Source organism: Priapulus caudatus, unplaced genomic scaffold, assembly GCF_000485595.1.
Source record: "Priapulus caudatus unplaced genomic scaffold, Priapulus_caudatus-5.0.1 Scaffold43, whole genome shotgun sequence".
Lineage (NCBI taxonomy): Eukaryota > Metazoa > Priapulida > Priapulimorpha > Priapulimorphida > Priapulidae > Priapulus > Priapulus caudatus.
This window is the reverse complement of record NW_014577104.1, coordinates 124,941-135,849: the sequence shown is the minus strand read 5'-3', so window position 1 is coordinate 135,849 and position 10,909 is coordinate 124,941. Positions and strand designations below refer to the sequence as shown.

At 43.2% G+C, this 10,909-nt stretch overlaps 2 protein-coding genes across 2 annotated transcripts in view; one reads left to right on the top strand and one right to left on the bottom strand.

Moving 5' to 3' along the window:
• LOC106820679 (ubiquitin carboxyl-terminal hydrolase 8-like) overlaps window positions 1–9,397 on the bottom strand; it is a 16,204-nt gene extending 6,807 nt beyond the window's left edge. The window contains exons 1-9 of the mRNA XM_014825181.1: window positions 9,321–9,397; window positions 5,551–5,666; window positions 4,658–4,802; window positions 3,883–3,968; window positions 3,112–3,272; window positions 2,698–2,860; window positions 1,991–2,153; window positions 1,680–1,830; window positions 873–1,294 (exon numbers count right to left, since the gene is read on the bottom strand). Coding sequence (XP_014680667.1) covers window positions 873–1,294; window positions 1,680–1,830; window positions 1,991–2,153; window positions 2,698–2,860; window positions 3,112–3,272; window positions 3,883–3,968; window positions 4,658–4,802; window positions 5,551–5,660 — 1,401 coding nt within the window. The 5' untranslated portion in view covers window positions 5,661–5,666; window positions 9,321–9,397. The remainder of the gene's footprint in view (window positions 1–872; window positions 1,295–1,679; window positions 1,831–1,990; window positions 2,154–2,697; window positions 2,861–3,111; window positions 3,273–3,882; window positions 3,969–4,657; window positions 4,803–5,550; window positions 5,667–9,320) is intronic.
• Window positions 9,398–9,663: 266 nt separating this feature from the next.
• The window catches only part of LOC106820691 (secretory immunoglobulin A-binding protein EsiB-like), a 3,763-nt gene continuing 2,517 nt past the window's right edge, over window positions 9,664–10,909 (top strand). Inside the window, exons 1-2 of the mRNA XM_014825196.1 lie at window positions 9,664–9,811; window positions 10,668–10,809. Of these exons, the coding sequence (XP_014680682.1) occupies window positions 9,668–9,811; window positions 10,668–10,809 (286 nt within the window). The 5' untranslated portion in view covers window positions 9,664–9,667. The remainder of the gene's footprint in view (window positions 9,812–10,667; window positions 10,810–10,909) is intronic.

Here is a 10,909-nt window from a genome sequence, read left to right as displayed (position 1 = left end):
CTGTGGCTCGCAGGGAGATTGGACATCGACGCAACCATAGACGCAACGGCAGGAGTCTAACAACAATATTTATATATTAATGCATCACATGACTATGCAATCTACTTTTCATGCGTATATACCTTCTTTATACTCTCTAATTTGCCGGTGCATTCGATGTAACAAAACGCTCGACACAAACACAATCGCCATTAATTCCAAAATCTTGCGTGGCGCCCAGACGCAGGAGATTCGTGACGTAAACACAATGCGTTATAATAACAATGCGTCGCGCAAGCGATAATGACCGCTAAGGCGGGCACTATCTCTTCATAATACCTGCTGCGTTATCCAATGAGATTGCAGCGATTCATCACGTCATGCACTAATATAATATAATTTCTAATATATTCGATTTGTCGACTTGGGATTGCTAGAATAGATTCCCGCAATTAGAGCGGCTGCAGAGCAACGATGAAAATGCAGACTCAAAACAGTGCCTACATAAACCATAGAAATGCTGAGACAAACGTTTTGAAACATTTTTACTATAGTTACTACTACTACAATGGTCATTTTAATGTCGAGTCTGAAATGCCAGACTTTCTGGTGCCCGCCAAGAAACTACTTCAAAGGAGGCAGGGGGAGGTTTAAGGGGAGGGCGAATAAAGAAGAAAGAAGAAGGCCGAAGCAAAATGTGAAGGAAAGGAAACGGCAATGAATGTAAAAGATGACGACGCAGTGGAGGATGAAGAGATCACACACAACCAGCAAGTTTACAAATACTGATAAGACACGATAATTTAATGAAAACGGTCAGTTTACGGTTGTTCGTCAAACTCTAGTCACACACGCTCACGCGAGGTAGTCAACTGGACGTCCGCGCACGATACCTGCTCTTTCATCCACCGGCGATCCGAGTTCTCCTTCTCCAGCCGCAAGTTCGCTATCTGATCTGCCAGCGCCTGCAGCTGACCTCCGACCTCTGCGCCTTCGCCGCTCCTCGCCCGATCGGAGCGCCGCTTCGCCGAGTCCCGGGATGATCGTGCGGCGTCCGGCGAATCACGAGTCGGCGGCGCGTCGAGTCTCGGCTTCAGCGACCTGTTCACGGCGGGAACGGCGCCGCCGGACGCGATTTTCAGTGGAGAGCCCTCCTCAACTAGGCTCGTTGCCGCTTGGTCCGCGCGCGGCGAGTCCGCCGTCAGTTCGGCAGCCGGCGCGTCCGTCTTACGCGGAGGTTTGGCAGCAGCGCCATTCTCGCCGATGCTCGGTGACGCGACAAACGCCTCGTCGAGATCCGGGTAACTGAAGTCCACTGCAACAACGTATGGCGGTGACACCGTTATAGAAAACGTTAACTTAATACTCACCCGTAACGGAACAGGCTCAACTGAACTGAACTACTAATACAAGGACAAGGTTGTATGGCGCCTCGTTGAGACCTGGGTAACTGAAACCCACTGCGCCGACAATATTATAGGAGCTGTTAAAGAAAACGTCGACAGGCTCAACTGAGCTGAACTACTAATCCAGGGACTTGGACGAATGTCTGTATTTGCGAAGACACGCCGACTTCTGTATTTCTCATGGTTAATCGTAGACTGCCCTGTAAATACATTAGTCACGCTGTCTTAATGACAGCTACATCGCTAGGCATTACTATAGATTTACGATTTTCATAATATCGGCAAGACACTTACGTGACAGCAGTGAGTTATCGCTGCCCTTGAACAGCGTTTTCGGTGGCTGGACGTTGGAGTTTGTGGTCAGCGTCGGATAGCGGAGAAGCCAGTCTTCGTATCCTCTCAGCAATATAAGTGGTTCACTTTTCAGCACGGTAATCGAGTCCCACTGTAACAAAGCACACGCGATGACTCACCGAGATTAGCGTAAGCCTAGCAAATACCTTTTCTGATAAAGTATTTCAAAAAGCAACTAAACAAGTACACAAATTATGGACAAAAGGTTACGATTATTTAAACTTCTACACAAAAAACGAAAAAAGGAAAACCTTGAAAATGGCGTCCTTCAGATTTTGAAGTGGTTTGCCTAATTTCACATCTTCTTGTCGGCTCTGCCAGTCTAGAAGCACTATGAAATCTGACTTGCTCCTCATGAGCCATGCTTCCTTGCTCTCCTCTGGCAGGTCGATCTGTATTTGTTGCACTGTAACACTGTTATCAGACACGATATTATGGCACTGATCTCATCTACCAGGATATTTTGTACGTGTGACAATGAATATTCTTACATTTTAGCTAAAATGAGACAAAGATCACAGTTTACAGGTCATATTTTAAATTTAGTTTCAAGCCTTATGATAGATTTACATTATGCCAAGCGTAAAAAAATGTGATATGTTTTATTAAACCAATTATCTGCATGAACCCTCCCATACCACTGACAGTAGGTTGTAAAGGGGGGCTTATGTCAGGCTTGCGAGCTGACTCGACTGGAAGCAACTGGCTGCAATTCACTGGTACTGCAGTGATTAGGTCGGTCGACTGCGACGCGACTGCCTGCGACTGGCCGCCACTAGTTGCTCGGAATAGAACAGTGGGCAACTGGACGCAACAGTTGCTCGAAATCCAGTTGCTTCCAGTCGAGTCGGCTCGCAAGCCCGACATAAGCCCCCCTTTAAACATGATACCGTTACTGCCCATATAATTTGACATGAAAGACAAGTTCAGGCATCAATTGCACGTCGGAATGCCTCACCCAGGTTTTACAATCTCCTCTGGTACACTGATGCAGTATCTATGAACGATGCGTGACTCTGCAAAGTCTGTGGCTGGTCGCGCGTCCATTATAATGACCTCACTGACCTTGTCCAGACACATCTTGTATAGCTGCATCGATGTGATGTAGCCTTCTGGCACGCCTAACGAAAAACGTGAGACATTCCCTCGAGTAAGATTTGTTTTTCATTATCATTATTTTAATAATTATGAATAAATTAATTAATTAAAAACAATTTTTTTTTTAATATTTGTAAAAAGCTCCAGAGATTTTACCCCTTAGTTTTACTTCGCAGTACATATTCAATTCACATAGATGGCAGCATCAGCAATATTGAACATGAAATTAGTAATACTGGTAGCGGAATTATGCTGCTGGCCATGTGTGGAATACCTGTGCTGTCATTAGCTGTTTGCGACTTTTTGGCCGATTTCTCGACAGACGTGGAAGCATTGCCCTTTCCAAACTTTGCCCTTTCAATCTCTTCTGCTTCTCTCATCTCCTGCTTTGCCAGGATGTTTCTTGCTTCTTCTTCTGCTATTTTCAAATCATACCTAAGATGACAACAGATTATAGCAAAAATATATCACAATTAAAAATGTACAAGACCCAAGGACTGAATCATTGGCCTATTTCACAAGCTGTATTATAAGGCCTGCCTTATTGTCAGATATTTATTGATAATGTTAATTTAAACATATACTGCTAAGGACAGTCTAAAATGATTATAGATGCCAAAAACATGGATTCTGTTGGTAAGGTTTAATATATATATGAGCACTTGAAATGTGACAATTTTAGGTTTTATGCACTTGTACTTTTTATAGTAGCAATCCACAGTCAGCTTCAACATAATAGTCATTCAATGAAACAAAAAGGGGTTATATTTGGACAGGTGTTCATTCTACAGAGGTGTTTTCCCTATGTAAGTGTCATTAAAGAGAAACTGCCCAAAGTGTCTTATATAGACAAGTGTCCATGCTATAGAAGTGCCCTTTGACATAGGTTTGACTATATTTCTTACTAGGGTAACGTAAAACAAATCACAAGAATCTGTATGGAAGACATTTACTGATACGTCAGCTTCGAATCCATTATGATAGCATGAAAATGACATATTTCAGTCACTAATGCAGAGAACACTAAGAGAAATAGTTACAATACCTCTTTGTTAAACTCTTGGATAGCTTCTCACATCGCTCAATGGCCAACTTTAGGTTTGACAAGCCCACCAGATCATCGTAATATTTCTGCATTGATCAGAAACCAGTTATTAGTGAATTTGGTCTTAAAATATAAACCTGATTTTATTAGTATTCAGAATACCTCAGAATGAACCAAATTGCACCATTTTTGTAAAAAAATATATTCCGGGGCATAGCCCTAGACTCACCAGAAGGTAAATGCTAAAGCTAGAACACAAATGTTCCAGTCGTTTGAGATGCCACATTCCTTATTCCTAGCAAATAAATTCTCTGCCTGTGTGCAGGTTATATAATAGGTTGAAACAACATTTGCCGCGATGTGAAACCTAAACAATGGAATGACTAAAAACGGTTTGTAAAACCATTTCGACACAACTCTTTGCTGAAAGCAACACATGTTTCCTAACTAACATTCCACACTAAAACACCAAAAATCAGAAATGTCAGTTCAAATCTCTCCATGGATAATCAATCACTCATCAGATCAACTCATGTGTTTAATCCTAGCTGTTTCCCCAAAAGATTACCACCATGATCACGCAAATTACTTCCCACAGAGTGGCTGGGGAAAGCAGGGGCACTCTGCAACATTCACAGTGTCAATTTGCAACATTCCAAATACCACGTAATCAAAGCGAGAACCATCTCCGCGAGCCCGACGCCCCCCCACCCCGCGCAATGAGACCCCACCCCCCGCCCCCCAGCAGGCGCAACAAGATGCGCGCGTGCTGCACCTTGTTGTTTTTGTACTCGGCGACGGATGTGATGGCCATCACGACCTCGACGAACTTCATGAGCAGCACGTAGGCGCGCTCCTCGTCTCCGTCCAGCTCCGCCTTGCCCGCCGCGCCGTACAGCTTGCCGGCGGACGTGCAGCACCTGTACGAGCGAATGACCGGAATCCACTAGCAAAATCACAACAAACGACACGAAACGTCGCCAATTCATTTTTTTTTACAGTTTTAAGAAATGCGGTTATTCTTTTTCGCGGCTTGTCAGACGTCCTGGTGCATTAGATCGAACAGGGATGAATGGAGAAAAGGATTGACTGCATAGTGGCCCATTCCACCACCATGTTTATGCTCAGAATAAATAAGGCTATATTCTTCTTTTCTATGTTTTTATCTCTCAATATCTCTGTATTTCATAAGCACACCTACCTATTAGCATTGGTTTGTATATGTAGGAGGCTATTCTGTTTTAATTGTATGATATACGATACTGTAACTATAACATCTTAAGCTGCGTTTACACTATCGATTTTTGTCAGCAAATCGTCCGAGTCGTGCAAAATAGAACATGTTCTATTTCTCCAACTCGGCGACTTGACTCTGACTCCGACTCCAACACAATCGAATTTCAGCCGATTAGTTGGAATACACTTGAAATCGGTACGATTTGCTGACAAAAATCGATAGCGTAAACGCAGCTTTAGCTAAACATAGGAGTTAAACGTTCCATGATTATTTCCACCAAATTTATGCAACAGTATTCTGAGATTTTACTATATTAAATTACAAATTTTATTTACTAACTCGATCCCTTATAAAAATAGCATTAAATGCATTCATATATGTGTAGCTTGTATAGATCTATTATATACGATTTATTTAAATGCAAAACTTACTGTCTAACATTCTTTGTGGTTAGTCCAAGCGCTTTAACATCCTCTACCTTTTTATTGAGGTCATCTAGTGTCACACCAAGATACAATGTCTTTAGCTGTTTTCTTGGCATTTTTACCTAGAAAAAGTAATTATTTACACAAATTCAAATGTTTATAAACACCATGTTGGGTGGGGGTGGAGAGGGCTCTAATAGCAAAAGCAGTTCAGTCCTTTGTTAACAGTCAACAAATCCGTGTTTACCCCTCCTCATGAGGGTCAAAAGGTTATCAGACACTTACTCTTCGCACGTCAGCGGAAAGCACATTTCATGGTCCTTTCAATAAAGTGATAAAAATGGTAGGTTAGCACTGAAACAAAAAAGTTTTGCACACGGTCCGTTAGACCATGTCCTCAGAAAATGTCTGATATCTGACCTTTCCCCCACTGCCCTTTGACCTGTGACCTCCAATTTCGCGCTGATGATTGGTTTCCACTATACATCAAATATTAAGAGCGTAGGTCAAGCCATTGAGATTTGTGCTGCAATTCCGTATTTCCTCCTATACCTTAAGTTAGGGGGGAATATTCCCCCTCCATTGACACACCTTGACCTTTGACCCCACAAATTCGACATCCCGAGTCCTTTTAGCGAACCACCCGTTCCAAAAGTTATTTTGATCCTCTGTCCTTCTGTGAGTTTGTAAACAGTGGTGTGCGTGGGATAGGATTGTGTCACACAGCCGCTTGTGCTATAGCTCTACAGGTGTAGCCCCTTCGCTCCTGCTACAGCCTACATAGCCCAACCAGGCCCTGCGACTGTTTCACGTTCTTCTCTGTTACCTTCTCGCCACGTAGTGAGAAGCATGCAAGAAGGTAACTTGTGGCTACAGCCTACAGGACTATAGGCCTACTACAACATATTATCAGGAGTGAATAATAATAGATCTATTAGTATTATTATTCACTCCTGATATTATGATTAGATGATATTATGACTTTTATTTAGAACGTATAATATAGAACGTTTACAGCGTGGCCAGCAACGCTCTAGTGTGCAGCACCATAAACAAGTGCCGCGGAGCGACAGCGCTCATCTAACGTCTACTGCGGTGACTCTGTGGTGGAGTGGTGGGATTCTAGTAAACCCTGTTAGTCCCAATGTGTTCACATACGCGGCGAAACAGTGGAAGGCACAGGGATGGTATCAGAACCTTCTTCACAAGAATGTTCGTTGGCATCGTTCAATGAAAATGTTCCACGAACTGGCGGCGCGTAGCGTTTACAGGTGTCTTAAGATTAAAGATGGAAGCTCCATCGTACGTATTAGCAACAACTATTTGCAAGACAGAATAGTAAGCACTCATCCATTTACCTACGCAAGCCTACAGGCTGAAATAAGGAGCTGCCACCTGTAACTAATTAACGCCAGGCAGAACTACACAGTACTATCACCACACATGCACGGCAGTGGCTACAGTTACATGTAACACACTGACAGTAGACAATGCCATAGAATTATACGATTTACAGGAGCATAAACCTCTTCAACCAAATTTAGCTTTTGAAATTTCACTGTGACATTGTAGCTCATTACATCCAGGCATGTATAGATTCTACTAGCAACCCGGCAGTCAAATTCTTTCTAACAGTAAACAAATCCATGTTTAACCCTCCTCTTTGAGAGGTCAAAAGATTTCATCAGGCACTTACTGCTGCACACGTCAGCGTGAAAGCCACATTTCAGGTGTGGTCCTTTCCATAAGCCCATTAAAAATGCTTAGGTCACACGCCTGAAACAAAAGCTTTTTTTAGTCGCTCCGTCAGATCATGTCCTCAGAGTAATGTTTAAAATCTGCCCCTGCTGCCCCACTACCTTTGACGCTGTGACCTTCAATTTCGCACAGTGATAGCTTTTCCTTACCATGGATGCTATACACCGACTTATCACGACCTAGTTCAAGCCGTTTAGATTTGTGCCACAATTCTGCCATTTCCTCCTATACCTTAAGTTAAGGAGGGAATGTCCCCTTCTTTTACACCTCTTACCTTGACCCCCAGCTTTGAGCATCCCAACTCGTTTTCGATTACCCCCCACCGTCCGAATATCGTGACCTGTACGTCGAGCGGTTAAAGATTTGTGCCCAACTGTGACGCAGCACGCCACGGCTACGGCTACGATCATAAGCGCCATCCTCACAAGCTGCATCGACTACGTCCAGATGCAGCTAAGAAATCACCCTAGCTGCAACATAAACGTGGTATTCTTTCCACACAATAAGCCCGGCGCACATTGCCGAACATTTCGCTCAACAAACTTATTCGTAAGCAATGTCAATGAAATGTTCGCAATTGTCGGCTTTTGAAAAAAGTCTGCCTGAACATTTGTTCCCCGAACAATGCTTTCTGAGATCGGAAATGTTTTGATAGCTCAAACATATTGTTCGTCGAATGTTCGTCAATGTGCGCTGAATGTCGAACAGCTAGGAAACATTTGTAATAGTAGTAAGCCGATATAGCTGCACGATATGGTGGGTCACATGGATTATCTGTGCCAATCATGCGCTGTGATCACGATCTTGGTTACAACCACAGCTACTAAGACGGCAGCCACCGAGCGTGGTCGCTGCCCAAAATGGTTCAGCAATAGTGCACGCACAATTGTCCTCACCCGCCACAAATTGCCCAGACAAAAACATTGCCCCTAATCGCGGAAAATGCTTCCCCCGGCCACATGTGCCGCCAGGCTTAAACCCCCGGGCGCCGCGTGCGCGGTCTACGATATATGTCCGCGTATTACCCATGTAGACGTTCTCATCTAAAAATAATAGGCCCTAGTGCCGCAACTTGCACAGTTGAAAAAACCCTATCGCCATTGCAGACACAATTGAGAATACCACTCCTATTGGCCACACAATGAAAATATCCCACCCCTTAAATGCAATACACAATGAGAGTCTCCTCACCTGACCCCTACCCCCTATTGCGAGCTATGCAGACAAGCTGAGCCGGCAAGAGTGGGAGGGAATGGAGGGGGTCGGTGGCCCGTGAGGCGGGCCTACTGCGGGTGCGCAGGTGTTGACTGGAACGATCGCCGAGGGGCTTATTGCCGGGATTTAGCTTTGTAAAGCCGGTGTCCTATTTGCTCCGCGCGGGCACCGCTTTAGAAGTTGAAAAACACCCCCCTAACCCACAAAATTTTGAACGCACATGGGGTAATACCGGCATATATAGTGACCCCCCCCCCGAGGCTTAAACGGCCTGCTATTGTCTTCTTTAATGGAATGCGCACGATCACACTGTGTTGCACAGCCACATGATAGATACAATAATGTAACCCAAACACAGGATAGGTGTACCTATAACACCCTATCCTGTGTTTGGGTTACATTATTGTATCTAAGCCACAGGCACAGGAGTGCTGCAACAGCATTGTGCGTGGGGTAGAGATTGGACTTTTTAGAGTCTTGGATATTAAAACATTAAGACTTTGGTAGTAAACACAATTTGTTTTATTTAGCATAATTTCATTACTGAAACGATACAAGTCAAGTGGCTGTGCGTCCAGGATCATTGCCATTGGCATTGCCATTGGCTGGCGGGGACATTAATTTATATTTTTTGATCGTCATTTACGACCGTTTCTTGAACGTTACGTCGTTAGGCTCGTAATCATATTATCATACCATGTGACTAGATCAGCGAGGGTTCACAAACCGAGAGAGACATTCTCACATACAAACAGCACATTTAAAAATCTCTCCATCTAGACCAGCTACGCCCAACAACTTACCACTAGCTGTACCAGACTTTAATCACCAAATCAACTAAGTAAAGTCTGAAATCACTTGTTAACAGCATCCATGTCTCCGTATAATACCTGACCGGACCTCCTAAATACCGAAATCAATCGAAACAACTTAAAATGACCCTAATTGAATGGTATATATAACGCCCTACCACACACACACACACATATATACATATATATATAGTGTATGGTATCATAATACATTTTCAGTGTAAATATTGCGACAATTTAGAGTCATTTCGAGTTAATTGGTGTCATTTCGAGTTAATTGGTGTCATTTCGAGTCATTCCGGTCTTTAGGAGGTCCTAATAACGCACACGTAAACAACATGGAGGACATCGGTAAAAGCGAGAGCGTTCGTCAACGATATAAGCCACTAAAAGAAGATTGGGATCCCGATTTGCCGTACGGGGGACGTGTATACCTAGCACGAAGAAAGAAACCCGACGCTTTATGGATACAAGTGTTGCAAGTATGGCTGTGGTTGATTAAAAAAACTGTTGTAATTGATATGCCCTTGCTGGTACAGTGCCAGTGGTAGGTGACGAACTTCCACTTTCTGATCTGTTTCCATGGCAACAATAACAAATAAACTGAAAATAACAGCACAATTATGGTAGCATTCTTCTAACTATAGCTAACTAATGATATAATGTAATTAAAACTGAAATTAAAGCAAACAGGGTGTAAAATGATATTTACCTGAATTTTTACCTGGTGAGGTCAATTTTATGACGTCACAGGTCATCACAGTGTGGTCACTGAGAGGTCAAATTACGGCAATCACTTACCTTTTGTGGGAACTTACCTCATGTGAAATACCAGGGTAATTGGTTAAGAGATGTAGGAGATATAACTAATTAATTTACGAAAAATGGGTAAAAATGATCCAAAAATTTCCCATTTTGCTCCTATAATACCTTCCCATAGTTAAGGATTCCCCAAAATTAAAATACCCTTGCCCTGGCCTTGGTTTGGTTGCCATGCAGTGATGCATTAGTCCAGAAATTATGAGTTTGTATTGATTAGTGCCCACCTCGGCACATGGCCATTGTTTATTTGCGTCCAACTATAGGCGTACCTTAGAAGTCGGTACCTAATTCTGTGAAAATACGGCGAACTCCAAAGTAACCGGTAGCGCCAGCGGTACATTATAATGTGGGCTTTACGAGTACGACTATTTCACATACTATTTTTACTAGGAAGAGTTCGATTCTCGCCACGTAGTGAGAAGCGAGCAGGTAACTTGTGGTTAAGGTTGGACCAGCTTATCACTTGGTGACATTGCCATTGGCCTATAAAGTTAATGATGAACTATTTATTTCTAGGTGGCAGTTATTCTCTCTGTTGTGCTCATGAGCTACTACTCATATTACCACTTTGACAAGGTGCATTTCCATGTCACGAAGATGTATGCTCATCTTGGCACCCCACAGGCTCAACATCTGACTGGTCAGCGATACTTGCAAGGTAGTATAATTTCTCACATGGCTAATTTATGCAAGCTGGTAGAGATAAAGAGATGAGAGAGAGAGAGAGAGAGAGAGAGAGAGAGAGAGAGAGAGAGAGA